The sequence below is a fragment of the Borostomias antarcticus genome (genome assembly GCF_949987555.1).
Source record: "Borostomias antarcticus genome assembly, chromosome: 8".
In the NCBI taxonomy this organism is placed as follows: Eukaryota; Metazoa; Chordata; class Actinopteri; order Stomiiformes; family Stomiidae; genus Borostomias; species Borostomias antarcticus.
The window spans coordinates 7,090,205-7,104,950 of NC_140241.1; the positions used below are offsets into that span (position 1 = coordinate 7,090,205).

The 14,746-nt window shown below is 52.0% G+C and overlaps 1 protein-coding gene across 1 annotated transcript in view; it reads left to right on the plus strand.

Annotated features, from left to right (window-relative positions):
- Window positions 1-11,956, plus strand: part of fam171a1 (family with sequence similarity 171 member A1) — a gene marked incomplete at its 5' end in the record, with an annotated part of 18,865 nt that extends 6,909 nt beyond the window's left edge. Inside the window, 6 exons of the mRNA XM_084441847.1 lie at window positions 2,529-2,687; window positions 5,249-5,425; window positions 8,178-8,294; window positions 8,966-9,080; window positions 9,477-9,594; window positions 10,069-11,956. Of these exons, the coding sequence (XP_084297973.1) occupies window positions 2,529-2,687; window positions 5,249-5,425; window positions 8,178-8,294; window positions 8,966-9,080; window positions 9,477-9,594; window positions 10,069-11,625 (2,243 nt within the window). The 3' untranslated portion in view covers window positions 11,626-11,956. The remainder of the gene's footprint in view (window positions 1-2,528; window positions 2,688-5,248; window positions 5,426-8,177; window positions 8,295-8,965; window positions 9,081-9,476; window positions 9,595-10,068) is intronic.
- Between the last annotated feature and the right edge of the window lie 2,790 nt (window positions 11,957-14,746).

Here is a 14,746-nt window from a genome sequence, read left to right on the forward strand (position 1 = left end):
TGAGAGTCTCTTTAATGAAATGGCAGGCACACATAGCAGCCCTCTTTTCTTCTCTCTGCCCTGTGAGCCGGTTCCTTTGTTTACGTGTGTAATCATATTAGATCAAGTTTTAATTAGATTCGTTTTGATCAGATTAAGATTTGTGTTCACGTCTCCGTCTGCAAGTGACCTGGTGAATGAGTCTGCCTGCTGCCTGGCTGAGGGACCACACTTCAGTACACACGTCGTGGACAGCACTTTTCCAGATGATGCGCTGCACAGGCAGACAGGCGCACACACACACACACACACACCCACACACACACACACACTTGACTAGACAAGATGGCCCCGTCTCATCTGCAGAGTGTAGAGGAGAACATGTGGACCTGTCTGTGTGGAAGGTTGGCCCCTATTCTCTCCTTCGTGTGTGTTGTGTGTGTGTGCGTGTGTGTGTGTGTGTGTGTGTGTGAGGTGTCCCTGATGTTCCCACAAACCCTGCTGGCTCAGCGGTGTGTGCGCCCAAGCGGAATAGCGTCTGTGCCCCTGGAGGAGGACACACACACTCTGTTAGACTGTATCCTAACGCTCTGAACCTGCCAGCCCAGGGGAGGGATAAACCCTGGCATGCGCTAGGGGAGGAGGAGGAGGAGGACGGGGGAGAGTAGAGGAGGAGGGGAGAGAGCAGAGGGGGAGGGGGAGGGGAGAGTGGGGCAGAGGAGGGGGAGGTGAAGGGGAGAGGGGAAGAGGAGGAGGTGAAGAGGAGAGGGGGAGAGGAGGAGGAGATGAAGGAGAGGGGGAGGTGAAGGTGAGGGGGAGAGGAGGAGGAGGTGAATGGGGAGAGGGGGAGGTGAGGGGGAGAGGAGGTGGAGGAGGTGAAGGTTAGAGGGGGAGGTGAAGGGGAGAGGGGGAGGTGAAGGGGGAGAGGAGGAGGTGAAGGGGGAGAGGAGGAGGTGAAGGGGAGAGAGTAGAGGAGGAGGGGGAGGGGAGAGTGGGGCGGAGGAGTGGGAGGTGAGGGGGAGAGGAGGAGGTGAAGGGGAGAGGGGGAGAGGAGGAGGAGATGAAGGAGAGGGAGGTGAAGGGGTGAGGGGGAGAGGAGGAGGAGGAGGTGAATGGGGAGAGGGGGAGGTGAGGGGGAGAGGAGGTGAAGGGGGAGAGGAGGAGGTGAAGGTTAGAGGGGTAGGTGAAGAGGAGAGGGGGTGGTGAAGGGGAGAGGGGGAGGTGAAGGGGAGAGGGGGAGAGGAGGAGGAGGTGAAGGGGGGGAGGAGGAGGTGAAGGTTAGAGGGGGAGGTGAAGGGGAGAGGGGGTGGTGAAGGGGAGAGGGGGAGGTGAAGGGGAGAGGGGGAGAGGAGGAGGAGGTGAAGGGGGGGAGGTGAGGGGGAGAGGAGGAGGTGAAGGTGGAGAGGGGGAGGTGAAGGGGAGAGGAGGTGGTGAAGGGGAGAGGGGGAGGTGAAGGGGAGAGGAGGAGGTGAAGGGGAGAGGAGGAGGTGAGGGGGAGGGGAAGGGGAGAGGAGGAGGAGGTGGAGGGGGAGAGGGGGAGGTAAAGGGGAGAGGAGGAGGTGAAGGGGGAGAGGGGGAGGTGAAGGGGAGAGGAGGAGGTGAAGGGGGAGAGGGGAAGGTGAAGGGCGAGAGGAGGAGGTGAAGGGGGAGAGGGGAAGGTGAAGGGCGAGAGGAGGAGGGGGAGGAGGAGCGGTCGGGGGTTAGGGAAACAGAGAAAGGGGGATGGGCACAGTGTCCAGCCAGAGAAGGCGAGATGAGAGGAAAGTGGAGGGAAAGACGGACAGGAAGGGGAGCTTGGAGGAAGGAAGGGGGAGGGGTCTTTGTGCACAGTTGCGGACCACCTTAACTAATCCCTTCAACCTCATCCCTGACCACCTTAAGTACAGATATTGGATGAAGCTAGTTTCTTACACACCCAAGCTCCAGAGCAAATGTGCAGCTTGAGAGTAAACATATACACACACACACGCCTACATACACACGCACACACACACACACACACACGCACGGTTAGAGCTTTGTCTCATGGTTCAGGAATGCACACTCACCACAGTGGAAACACAATGACATCACCCCGCACACTCCGTCCCTAACACACACACACACACACACACACACACACACACACACACGTTTTTGCTGTTATGCACTCCTTTGGGCCCGGTATCTGTCTGACCTGTCAGGCGTGAGAGAGAAAGACACAGGAATCAGAAAGGAGAGATTGAGAAGGGTAGAATGATAGTGGCTACACTTGTACATTGTTCACCACACCTCTCCCTCAAGCTTGATTCAATGGTAAAGTTAGCCTTGTTAAAGCCAGAAAGTTCCATCTACTGTTACTATAGTGTTAGGCAAACACACCCCCTGGATATGACACAACTGACCTGTAGTGTACGATAGTTGCCGAGCTCCTGGTTTGTTTGTGTGTGTGTGTGTGTGTGTGTGTGTGTGTGTGTGTGTATGCATGCCTGTAAGTTCTGTGACTGTGTCCGAGCATTGTGTGCGTGGTTCTTGATTCTCTGTGCGTGACCCCCCCCCCCCCCCCCCAGGTTCGCGGGGGCAGCCCTGGGTCCAGTTCCAGCGTCGAGCCCTGAGCCTCCCTCCCAACACGTCCTACACCAACCTCACCGCCCTGCTGACCGTGGCCAGCTCCCCCTCCCGCATGCAGCACTTCCCCTACCTGCAGGGCCTGGGGGGCAACGGCACAGGTAAGAACCGCCGTGCTAGCCAGCCTCTCCTAGTACGAACCACCGTGCTAGCCAGCCTCTCCTAGTACCAACCACCGTGCTAGCCAGCCTCTCCTAGTACGAACCACCGTGCTAGCCAGCCTCTCCTAGTACAAACCACCGTGCTAGCCAGCCTCTCTGCAATCACTCAAAAAACCTGGTAAAGAAGCTTGATATATTCACAAATAATCACTCAAAAACCTAGTAAAGAAGCCCGCTATCTTCATAAAGAATCACTAAAAAATTCGAAAATCTGTGGAATAACTTTGTTTAATGTAGATGCAAAGGATATGTCTTTGAATTGTTATGACAGAAAGCTATTCACAACATCAACAGCATTTTGTCGTCCCAGACTACTAGTCTACTGTGCATGTTGAATCTAATCTAATCAAGAGAACAATAGATTTTTGAGTGACAGTTTATTCCATGTTCCGTGTTTGAAGCCAGAAAAATAATCCAGCAGCAAATCTTCTGCTCTTCCACGCTCATGATATCAGTGCATTTCTATGGGCAGGACTAACGTTAATAGCTGATGTGTAAAATGTCATTATCATAATCATACTGTACATCCCAGGGACTCCACAGTAAATCAGGCAACTGATAAAATTCTGACCAAAGATGTAACGAGTGGTGTCCCATTTCTCATATTTCAACCCCTACCCCTTGTGGCTCCGTTCTGAAGGGCCACTACCCAGTTGAGGCCACTCCAAAACTAGAGGCTAGGGCTAAGGGGGGAGTATTGGAATTGGGCCATAGTCACCTGTTTAGAAAGGAGGTGCACTTGTGAGTTCTGGCAAGCAGCAGTACACTCAGGGTACGCACGGGTGCTGGAAATCCTTGAAAATGTTTGAATTTCAATGTGGAGTTTTCAAGGTTTGAAAAGTACTTGAATTTTGTATAAACTCCTTGAAACTAATAACTAGTCTACTTTCATAATAAATTGCTATCTGACAGAATGTGTGTTTTAGAATAAGTCAGAGAGAGACTTTTCTCGTCCTAATTGCTTTCACACAAAATTAATACGAGTCGTCTCGAGCATCGTACGTGATTTGGCTTGACTTGTGATCCGTAGTGTTTTTTTCTGTGGCGCCTGATGACGGCGAGCTGGACAGACAGACCAGGCCTACAACAGGCCAGGAGGCTGTTTTAATGACCGCTGGCTTGAAGACAAATACAAGCTGTCTTAGTCACTGTCGTAGTTTTAGTGTTTTGAAATACATGGAAATTAATGGATGACTAAGCTATGCTAGGCTAGGTCACGCATCACCACATAACGTCAGACCTGGCGAATTCACAGGCTAATGATAGTAGATTTTCAGGAGGGAGGTGATACATTAGTACTAGTATTGTATGTCAATTATGGCATGTTAATGTATGTAATATGCAACTGCACTATACAAAGTGTTTAATTGTGTATACATTTGAAGGCTCAAGGAGCTCATTGACTGCCTACGTCAAACACTACTGTTCTCTTATTTTGCCCAATGCCCATTTTCAGTAAAGTCTTTATTGAAATGGAATTTTTGTCTGGGGGTTGTTTGAAGTGATTGCTTTAGATGGCTCAGCCTGGCTATATAGGCTTTTGTTTATAGCACTATAGCATCTGATTTAATGTGATGAAGAAGAGAAAAGATCATTTTGAGTCAATATTTAATTATTATTATTCCAGCGTTAAGTGCTGGAAAAACTTAAAAAAGCTTGAAAAGTGCTTGAATTTCGCTCAGGAAAAGGTGAAAGAACCCTGTACACTGACTGCCTACGTTAAATGCAGTTATTGTAAGTCGCTTTTGGATAAAAGCCTGAATGACTGAATTGAATGTAATGTCAGCCAGCCACTCCTAGTCTCAACAGAGGAGCAGCCCTCTGGCCACTGGCAACCCTGGGTGTGTATCGGTTAGAGCAGGATGTCCCACATAGCAGGACGCCTCAGGCGCGCTGGCAGAGGAGGAGGAGGTGGAGGAGAAAGCTGAGTAGAGGAGGAGACTTGAAGAGGGGGTGAGACAGAGAGACGCTGAGATATTCCGCGAGGCTGCGGAGGAGTCGCAGTGAGAGACCGACTACCCTGGAGGTTTACCCTGCTCCTCTCTGATCTGTGCAGACGCACAACAACCACAACAACAACAACAACAGCCCCTGTGTTCTTAAAAAAAAAAAAAACTTGTGCTCTTTCATACAGCCCTGCCAGTGTGTATCCCCTCAGGTTGAACCACTCCACCAAAGGTCGTGCCCAGCCCCACACATGCCCCACCCCACTTCCCCCTCCATCTTCCATCTAGGCGCCGTCCGTCAGCTATATATACAAAGCTCTGTCCCGGGCTCTACTTCTGTCCCCCCCACCCGCTCCCATGCACTTTATTTCCATTGCCCCCCCCCCCCTTTTGTTTTCTTTCACCGTCTGCACCTCCTTATCTTCCTGTCTTTTCTTCTCATCCTCTGACCCCTGGTCACCCCTGTTTCCTTCTCTCCTCTACGCGCCTTGATTTCCTCCTCAATCTCTGCCTCCCCACCTCCCCCCTGTCTCTGACCTGCTGTTCTGTTAACAGGAGCGGAACGTAGATTTGAGCTGACTCCGGTGGCAGCCATCTCTGTCCACCTATTGGCCAGCGACGGAGTGGAGCTGCAGGTGAACGAGCCAATCAGCATCTCTGTCCCTTTGCCAGCCGATTGTGGCCTGAAGGAAAACGACCACATCCCTGCCTGGAGGTTCGACCCTCGCTTGGGTGAGTCCGCAAACAGACATACACACACACACAGCTTTTCCGATTTTCCTTGTCTGAGTCTAGTGCAGATTTCCTGTTTTGGTTCCTGAGTTTCTCCCGTTAGGCTCACTTAATCGGAGTGTGTGCGTGTGTGTGCGCGTGCCCGTGCTTGTGTGTGTGGTGTCAACTCCAAAACACGTACGCATGCACAGTAAGACTAGAGATTACGTGCTTTCAGAACTATGAATGGAATAATTCAGAATTGTATTACTGAACACGGAAATTAAAACAGCAGCTCAAACCACAAACACTTCCAGATCACTTCCAGATCACGAGCACGGGCCTAGAAACATAATAATCGGGGCCGTTGGCTACAGCCAGCCCAGCGCAGCCTTGCTGAATAAAGAGTACCAATTCTGGCTGACCAGAGGTAGCCTCTGTCGCCAACCCCCCTGGGTCAGCCGGCATGATTCTGCGGGTCAGTCGACTCTACTCCACTAGCCTCACAAGGGATTTGAGGCAATGACCTCGTGGGCACACACGGGCAAGAGCACTACCTCCCTCGGCATGAAGGTCCAGCGCGATCCCAAATTAAAAATCTATTGTCCAGCGCGAGTTGGACAGAGCTTCCACACCCCCGTGAGTTTATCGTGACCGGGGTCTCGAGGAACACATCTGCTGTACGTAACCTACTTTTACAGCCGAGGCTCGGTCTGCCAGGATTTCCACAACGGCGGTCATCTCGCTGGACAGACCTCGCTCTGGGGCTGTCCCCTCGTTCCTTAGCAACCCCCAAATAAATAACCGCAGAGCAGCCGCTTCTAATTGAGTTTCTCCAGTGAGCAGGAGCAGTTGTGTCTGTGTGTGTGTGTGTGTGTGTGTGTGTGTGTGTGTGTGTGTGTGTGTGTGTGTGTGTGTGTGTGTGTGTGTGTGTGTGTGTGTGTGTGTGTGTGTGTGTGTGTGACCGAGGGAGAGAGAGAAACAGAGAAAGAGTGATTTTATTTTTTTAAAGGAATATTTCAGGCTGATAATTATTCCCTCACAAAGAAGCCAATGTGAGGAGTCTGATGTCACATGGACGAGCTGCACATGGAGAAGGCAGAACGCGCGCGCACACACACACACACACACACACACACTAACCTGTTCTGCAGGTGTAGCTGAGAGCCTTTCTTTTGCTTTTTGTCTGTGCAGTATCAAATGATGTCACATAGGACCATAAAAACACAAGGACCTTAAAATGGCTACGTGTTCACTAGCTGAAGTAAACATGTGCGGCATCTCGTTCATCTCATTCAACATCACATGTCTTAACTGAGATAGAGAGCCCTGTGGTAAACCTGTGTTTGACTTGGCATGAAAAGCAGCTGTGTGTGTGTGTGTGTGTGTGTGTGTGTGTGTGTGTGTGTGTGTGTGTGTGTGTGTGTGTGTGTGTGTGTGTGTGTGAGAGAGAGAGAGAGAGAAGCGTGGGAACAGTGTCTTTAAATGTCACTGTAGTAAACAGTTCAGTCCCCAATGGGACTGGACCAGGCTAAGCTAGAGCGCTGGATGTATTGTCTCTACTTCACTTGGTTCTTGGGAATGATGATCAATATGAGATGTGTGTGTGAATATGAATTTATATGAGAGGAAGACAGAGTTGTAGTGAATATCATAATGCTGAGTCACAGTTACTCTCTCTTTCTCTCTCTCTCTCCCTCTCACACACAAACTCTTACTCAATCTTCATCTCCACCTCCTCTTCCTCCCTCTCACCTCCTCTCCCCATCATGCTGCTGGCTGTCCAGCCTGTCTCTCCTCTCCTCTCCCTTCTCTCCCCCAGCCAGAGGTTCCCTGGCATTGGCTGTGACAAGCAGCTCTGGGATCAGCTCATCCTACCTAATCCTGATCTTAAACACCAGGAGAGGAAAAACAAAGCTGACCATAAATCAGCTGGCAGAGACATCTTCGTTCCACTCGTCTCCAGCCACATTCTGCCCCCTGGCCTCGTTATGACTGGCTATGGCTCTCTGGCTGGCTTGACTATCTTGCTCAGAGTCACAGTGTACTGCCACCCTGTGGTTGAAACTAGATAGATGGATAAGATACTTTAAGAATCCCCGTGGGGGGAATTTGGGAGAGCTGCATCAGCACGGTCATTAGGACTGGGAGAATGTGATCAGATTTTCGTAACATGAACCGAAGGCCATGTTGTTTTTTCTCGGAGGGGAATGAAACTGTTCACCTTAACACGGAAAATGCTCGTCTACGGTCAGGCGGGAGTTAGTCTGACTCATAGGATGTAGGTTTTTGGGAAAAGCCTCTCATTGACGCCTATTTCCCCTGACGCCAATCAAATTGTCCCCTGACACTATCTGGCGAGGGCACTGTAAAAAAAGAAAATAAAAGCTTAGCGACACCCAGGACAATTGTGATTAGCTTGAAGACATTTTCCCCCTATCCCAGAATGATAAGGGGTAGCAGCCAGACCTTTCTCCAGCGTTTAAACCAGATAACTTCAGCTATGCCAGACTAGGTGGGAGGGAACTGAAGCCCAGTCTATTTTGGGGTAATGAGCATCAGCTGTCTGAGCCGGGGCGTGATGTGCTTCACTACTAGTATAGATTTTTGTGTGGTCTTGGAAACCCAGTGGAGTGTGTATTAACAAACTTTTGGGGTAATAAATGAAAGTTGACCCAGCTGTGTCATCCTAAATGTGTGTGTGTGTGTGTTTTTGTGTGTGTGTGTGTGTGTGTGTGTGCGCATGTGTGTGTGTGTGTGTGTGTGTGTGTAGGGGCCTGGTTGAAGAGCAGCCTGGGCTATGTGCAGAGGGAGGGGGATCGTCTGACCCTGACGTACATCGCTCCTCGGCTGGGATACTGGGTGGCCGCCATGTCCCCCCTGCACACAGGTGAGGAGACGTCACTAAGCAGACTCCCAGGTGAGGAGACGTCACTAAGCAGACTCCCAGGTGAGGAGACGTCACTAAGCAGACTCCCAGGTGAGGAGACGTCACTAAGCAGACTCCCAGGTGAGGAGACGTCACTAAGCAGACTCCCAGGTGAGGAGACGTCACTAAGCAGACTCCCAGGTGAGGAGACGTCACTAAGCAGACTCCCAGGTGAGGAGACGTCACTAAGCAGACTCCCAGGTGAGGAGACGTCACTAAGCAGACTCCCAGGTGAGGTGACGTCACTAAGCAGACTCCCAGGTGAGGAGACGTCACTAAGCAGACTCCCAGGTGAGGAGACGTCACTAAGCAGACTCCCAGGTGAGGAGACGTCACTAAGCAGACTCCCAGGTGAGGTGACGTCACTAAGCAGACTCCCAGGTGAGGTGACGTCACTAAGCAGACTCCCAGCAGCTCCGCTCACCTGACAGTAAACACCCTCTACCGCGCACAAAAGGGTCTGTCCAACCACAGAGATAAGGGCCTTACGACTAATCCTTTTATCCCATATCATACCAGTTGAATGAGCATTTGGTTGTGGTTGCCCGCTCTTGCTGGAAGAGCTGTACTTATGTGTGTGTGCGTGTGCGTGTGTGTGTGTGTGTGCGCGTGTGCGTGCGTGTGTGTTTCAGGTCCCATGGTGGCGAAGGACATCAGTACATACCACACAGTGTTCCTGCTGGCTATACTGGGAGGCATGGCCCTCATTCTGCTCTGTCTACTCTGCCTCCTACTCTACTATTGCAGGTGTGTGTGTGTGTGTGTCTGTCTGTGTGTGTGTGTCTCTGTGTCTCTGTGTGTGTGTGTGTGTCTCTGTGTGTGTGTGTGTGTTACTGTCTGTGTCTGGGTGTCTGTCTTGTGGGAATTTAAACTATTATAGTGCTGGATCAATAATCACATGCTATCATTTTCAGCAATCTCAGTCAGTCTGTAGAGCAGCTAGAACGCTGCAGAACCGTGACGTTCCCGTTGGTCTGTAGAGCAGGTAGAACGCTGCAGTGAACTGTGACGTTCCGTCGGTCTGTAGAGCAGGTAGAACGCTGCGGTGAACCGTGACGTTCCGTCGGTCCGTGACGTTCCGTCGGTCTGTAGAACAGGTAGAACGCTGCAGAACCGTGACGTTCTGCTGCCTCCGTTCTGCAGGCGGCGCTGTGTGAAGCCCCGGGTCTCCCACCGCAAGATGATTCTGTCGGCCGGGCTGGACAGCAGCAAGAGAGACCAGGCCACCTCCATGTCCCACCTCAACCTCATCAGCAGCGAGGTACGCCACGCGGCTCACCCCTCCCACACACACACACACACACACACACACACACACACACACACACACACACACACACACACACACACACACACACACACACACACACTTTTACCTGGGCTCCACTGACCAGCTCATCTGTCCTATTGTTGTCCTACCATACAATTGTTATGAAGGATAAGCTGCATAAGAGGGTCCAGTAATATACGAACTTCTACTTGATTTTCTGTACTTCCTGGTACGAGTATTGCCCTTTGTTGGTGACATTGTGGTGTTGGTGATGGGCGTACATTTTAATGTTTTCTGTATGCTTGACGTGTGCTAAACAAATTCCCCTCTGGGGCAATAAAGGTTTCAATTCGTTTCTGTCATATTCCCCTTTGTGTTCTTATGCTATTTCTCGTATTGCCCCGAGTTTGTTTTTAATAAAAGTTCATCTTATCTAATCTTATCTTAATACATCTCTGCCTCCAGGTACAACTGGAGCTGGTCTCTACAGCAACAGAACCGGACATGACCACGCCCATGCTCAAGCTCTCCTCTTACGATCAGCATCGGCATGACCTCATCTCCCACGGCAACCACAGCCGCTCGTCATTAGGCAACCACAGCCGACACGGCTCGTCTCTAGGAAACCTGACACCTCGCAGCAGAGACTACCGTCAGTCTGTCGAGACGTTCCCGTTAAAGACCGCCCTCTCCACCGGCACGGACAGGGGCTACCGCCAGTCATACACCTCTGTCTGCTCATCCACCAACCAGCTTCCGGATAGACTGTCCTCGGCCAATCACGCGCAGGGGCTAGCGGCTCAAATTAGCGGCGGCGGGGAGGCCACCTCGCCCTGCTCCCCCCCTCTCTCCCCCAGCAGGGCGGAGGCAAGCGAGGGCAGACCGCCCGATTACCACCTCTCCCGGTCCGTGGACCACCTGGAGCGTTCCCTGCCCCTCTCCCTGCCGCGGCCCGGGCAGCTGCTGTGCTGCGGTTCTGTCGACCTGCTCAGCGGGGGTGAGGGTTACCCCCGGAGGGTGCGCCCCACGCTGGTGATCCCCGCCCACTACATGCGCCTGCCCGGGGAGCACCCCCTGTGTGGCCAGGCCCTCCTGCTCCAGATGGACCAGCAGAGCGACCTGGAGACCATCCAGGCCGAGCTCAACGCCACGCACTCCCAGCAGCCCCCGGGGCACGCCGCCGCCAACTACACAGCGGACTCGGCCAACCAGGGGGAACGGGACGGACTTAACCTGTCGGAATCTCTCTCTATCCCCACAGCGCTTGGAGAGTCTGGGCTTGTTGAGATGAACGGAGAGGACACCCTGTTGGCTGAGAAGACCCTGATGGAACTCCGTGGGGGGAAGCCCCTCCCACACCCGCGGGCCTGGTTCGTCTCATTGGACGGCCGCTCCAACGCTCACATCCGCCACTCCTACATCGACCTCCAGCGGGCTGGATGCCACGGCAACGGCGCGGGAGGCGGGGGCCGGCACAGCGGTAGGCATGGCAACAGTAACGACGCCAGCCTGGACTCCGGCGTGGACCTGAACGAGCCGAGGGCGGGACGCAGGTGGAGGGAGAGAGCGAAGGAGGAGAAGAAGAAGAAGAAGAAGGAGAGAGAGGAGGAGGAGGAGGGGGCGAAGAGCCCCCCTCCCGCCCCTCCCACTGTGGCCTACACCCAGCTGGTGTACGTGGATGACCTGGGCGGGGCGGGTAGTGAGGGGGAGGCCACGCCCGGGGGCAGCCCTCAGGACGGCCCCGTGGGCACCCCGCACCCGGATGCCACGCAGGGCCCCCGGAGAGGGGAGGAGGGAAGAGAGAGGGCAGGCATACAGGAAGAGGCCCCCTCGCCTTCCTCATCCTCCTCCCCCTCCTCCCCCCCTCCCCTGCTGCCGCCGCCGGAGGACATGGCTTTCAGGACTGAGCGTGCCCAGACCGCTCTGCTGTCGGTCTCCCCCGATGACGACGGAGAAGAGGAGAAGAAGAGCCCCTGGCAGAAAAGAGAAGAGCGCCCCTTGCTGGCCTTCAACCTGAAATGACCCGTACCTGACCACTGAACTTTGAACCATGACCACTCCACCCCCAGTAATATGAGTAGTATGAAGGATAAGTCAGTTTGCCCGTCTCAAATTACAGCCTACTCCCCCATGAAACACTAGCACTGAGGACAGTGAGGAGAGACAGCTGCAGTGGAGACTCCAGTGAAGGAAATGATAGCATAGATGGATCTGTCACACAGCTCTCTCTAACTGAAATAACCACTGTTGCATTGATGTTTCCCCACACTACATGGGTAGGACCACTGAATAGGCACGGTGTAGAGATCTTGCCTGAAAGAGAAATGGACCTCGGATGAGAGAAGAAGAAAAAAGTCTGAACATTTTATGCACAACTGCTATGCCTTTTTTTTTTTTATTACTAGCATTGTAAGCAAAAACTGGCTGTTGTTTTAGGGAGCTACTGAGCAGCGTGATCCTCCCGAATCCCATCGGCCTGTTTATTGATCTTCTAGGAGAAGGAGTGATGGATTGGCGAAAGCAATATTGCAGATGTTTTACTTGGTGATCTACCCGATTGACTTGCTGATGCATTGTCCCTCTTATGCAAGTGTTTAGGTCCCTAGGAAAGTGGGTGTGAGTAATAATGTTATAAACGGCATAATCCAGCCTATCGGAGGCCAAGGTGAAAGCTTGTAAAATGTAGGGCTCTACAGATTTGAGATCGGGGCCAAAGAACTGGGACCTAGGAGGGCCATCATGTATACCACTCCCTCACTGGGACCAAGGGGGGGGGGGGGGGGCATCATGTATACCACTCCCTCACTGGGACCTAGGGGGGGGGGGGGGGGTCATCATGTATACCACTCCCTCACTGGGACCTAGGAGGGCCATCATGTATACCACTCCCTCACTGGGACCTAGGGGGGGGGGGGGGGGGGGGGGCATCATGTATACCAGTCCCTCACTGGGACCTAGGGGGGGGGGGGTGGGTCATCATGTATACCACTCCCTCACTGGGACCTAGGAGGGCCATCATGTATACCACTCCCTCACTGGGACCTAGGGGGGGGGGGGGGGGGGGGGGGCATCATGTATACCACTCCCTCACTGGGACCTAGGGGGGGGGGGGGGGGCGGGCATCATGTATACCACTCCCTCACTGGGACCTAGGGGGGGGGGGTCATCATGTATACCACTCCCTCACTGGGACCTAGGGGGGGGGGGGGGGGGGGTCATCATGTATACCACTCCCTCACTGGGACCTAGGGGGGGGGGGGGGGGGTCATCATGTATACCACTCCCTCACTGGGACCTAGGGGGGGGGGGTCATCATGTATACCACTCCCTCACTGGGACCTAGGGGGGGGGGGGGGGGGTCATCATGTATACCACTCCCTCACTGGGACCTAGGGGGGGGGGGTCATCATGTATACCACTCCCTCACTGGGACCTAGGGGGGGGGGGTCATCATGTATACCACTCCCTCACTGGGACCTAGGGGGGGGGTCATCATGTATACCACTCCCTCACTGGGACCTGGTATGCCACAGCTGCACTGCATTGTGGGTAAAGTTGTTGCATCAACTCAGTCTCACACACAGTACTGTGAGGTCTCAGATGAAGGCTTTTTGATATTGTTGAACCACCGACTCTGGCATACTTTGCTCTGAACGGCTATGCATCACTTTTATATGGTTGCTTGAAATGCCTTTTTTTGTGGTAATTTTAAATGCTATATGATTTTAGTTGCCAACATGAAGTATTTTACTCAATAGGTTTTTGCTGTTTCTATTCAGATTTGTTTAGCGCTTTTTCTTCTGACCTGCCTTATGTTAAGACCAGAAGTACAGTACAGTACACACACTCGCACACACACACATCTATTATCTTAAACCAAACTGCTTTTCATAGTTTTTGCCATTACCACTGTAACACTAATAGTCCCTCACGTCTGAAGTGCCTTTGAAGTTGTCTAGTACAGATCAGCTGATCACCATATTTATTTCTCCCTGTCTCTCCACTTAGATTTCCCCACCTCTACCTCACCCCCCTTCTCCTTGGCAGACAGCATGCAGTATCCTCTGTCCTCAGCCCTAGGGGTGGATGTCATGTGGCAATAGCTAGACTATATGTGAAGACAATAAACGACAGTTCACACATGTGCATTTGACTGTGTGCCTGTGTGTACATGCCTGCACATTTTTGTGTTTGTGCATGTATGCATCCCTGTGTGTGTGTGTGTTTGTGTGTATGTGTGTGTGATTGCTATTGACAGCATATGGCCTCTCAAATGCATATTACAGTTTGTATAGTTCTTTACCTCTCATTCCCTGGTATAGTCGAAATGTTGATGTGTGAGCTTGTTGTGAATGGCATACTCTCCTCTTTCTATTCCATTGTAACCACTTGGGATGAGATGCACTGTATTTTACTGTGCACTCCATACTGAATGTCTTAATTGGTTGCTTGTATTCTAATTGAAGCCTATTATTCTAAATAAAGAGCCAAACTACAGTGATATATTTTATTGAACCTGTTCAGTATGTGGATGTCAATACAGCATTTTGCGGGACGTCCATCATGGGAAGTATTGATTGTGTTTTCAACTTGCCTCAAATCCCCCAGGTAATAACTGGACCACTACTCAAGAACTAGCTACAGGACAAAACAAAACTCTTTTATTTTTTTTATCAGAATCATACATGTTTATTGCCATGTAGTTTTACAACATACTAGGAATTTGTTTTGGTCAGTGGTGCATAACACGGAGACAACATTGGACAGAGTGCAGGGACGAGACAGGACAGTGCAAAAGAGCAGCACAAGTACGAATGCAAAAATAAAAACTACAAAATGGAGTGCAGTCAGTGTATATACAGAGTGCAAAGTATAATGTGTATGTGATGTTTATGTACAGGTATACAGTGTGTGTGATGTGATATGAGTGGCGTGTCCTCTGCACAGTACATTTGGTGGTCTTGTGCAAGTATTTCTGCGGTGACTGTGTCAGGTGGGTCAGAGGGGGACACGAGCCCTGTTGATAAGGCTGGTGGGCATGGGGAAGAAGCTGTCTCTAGGGTGTGAGGTCTTGGTCCTGATGGACCGCAGCCTCCTGCCGGAGGAGAGTGTTGGGGTCAGATTGTGGCTGGGGTGGGAGGGG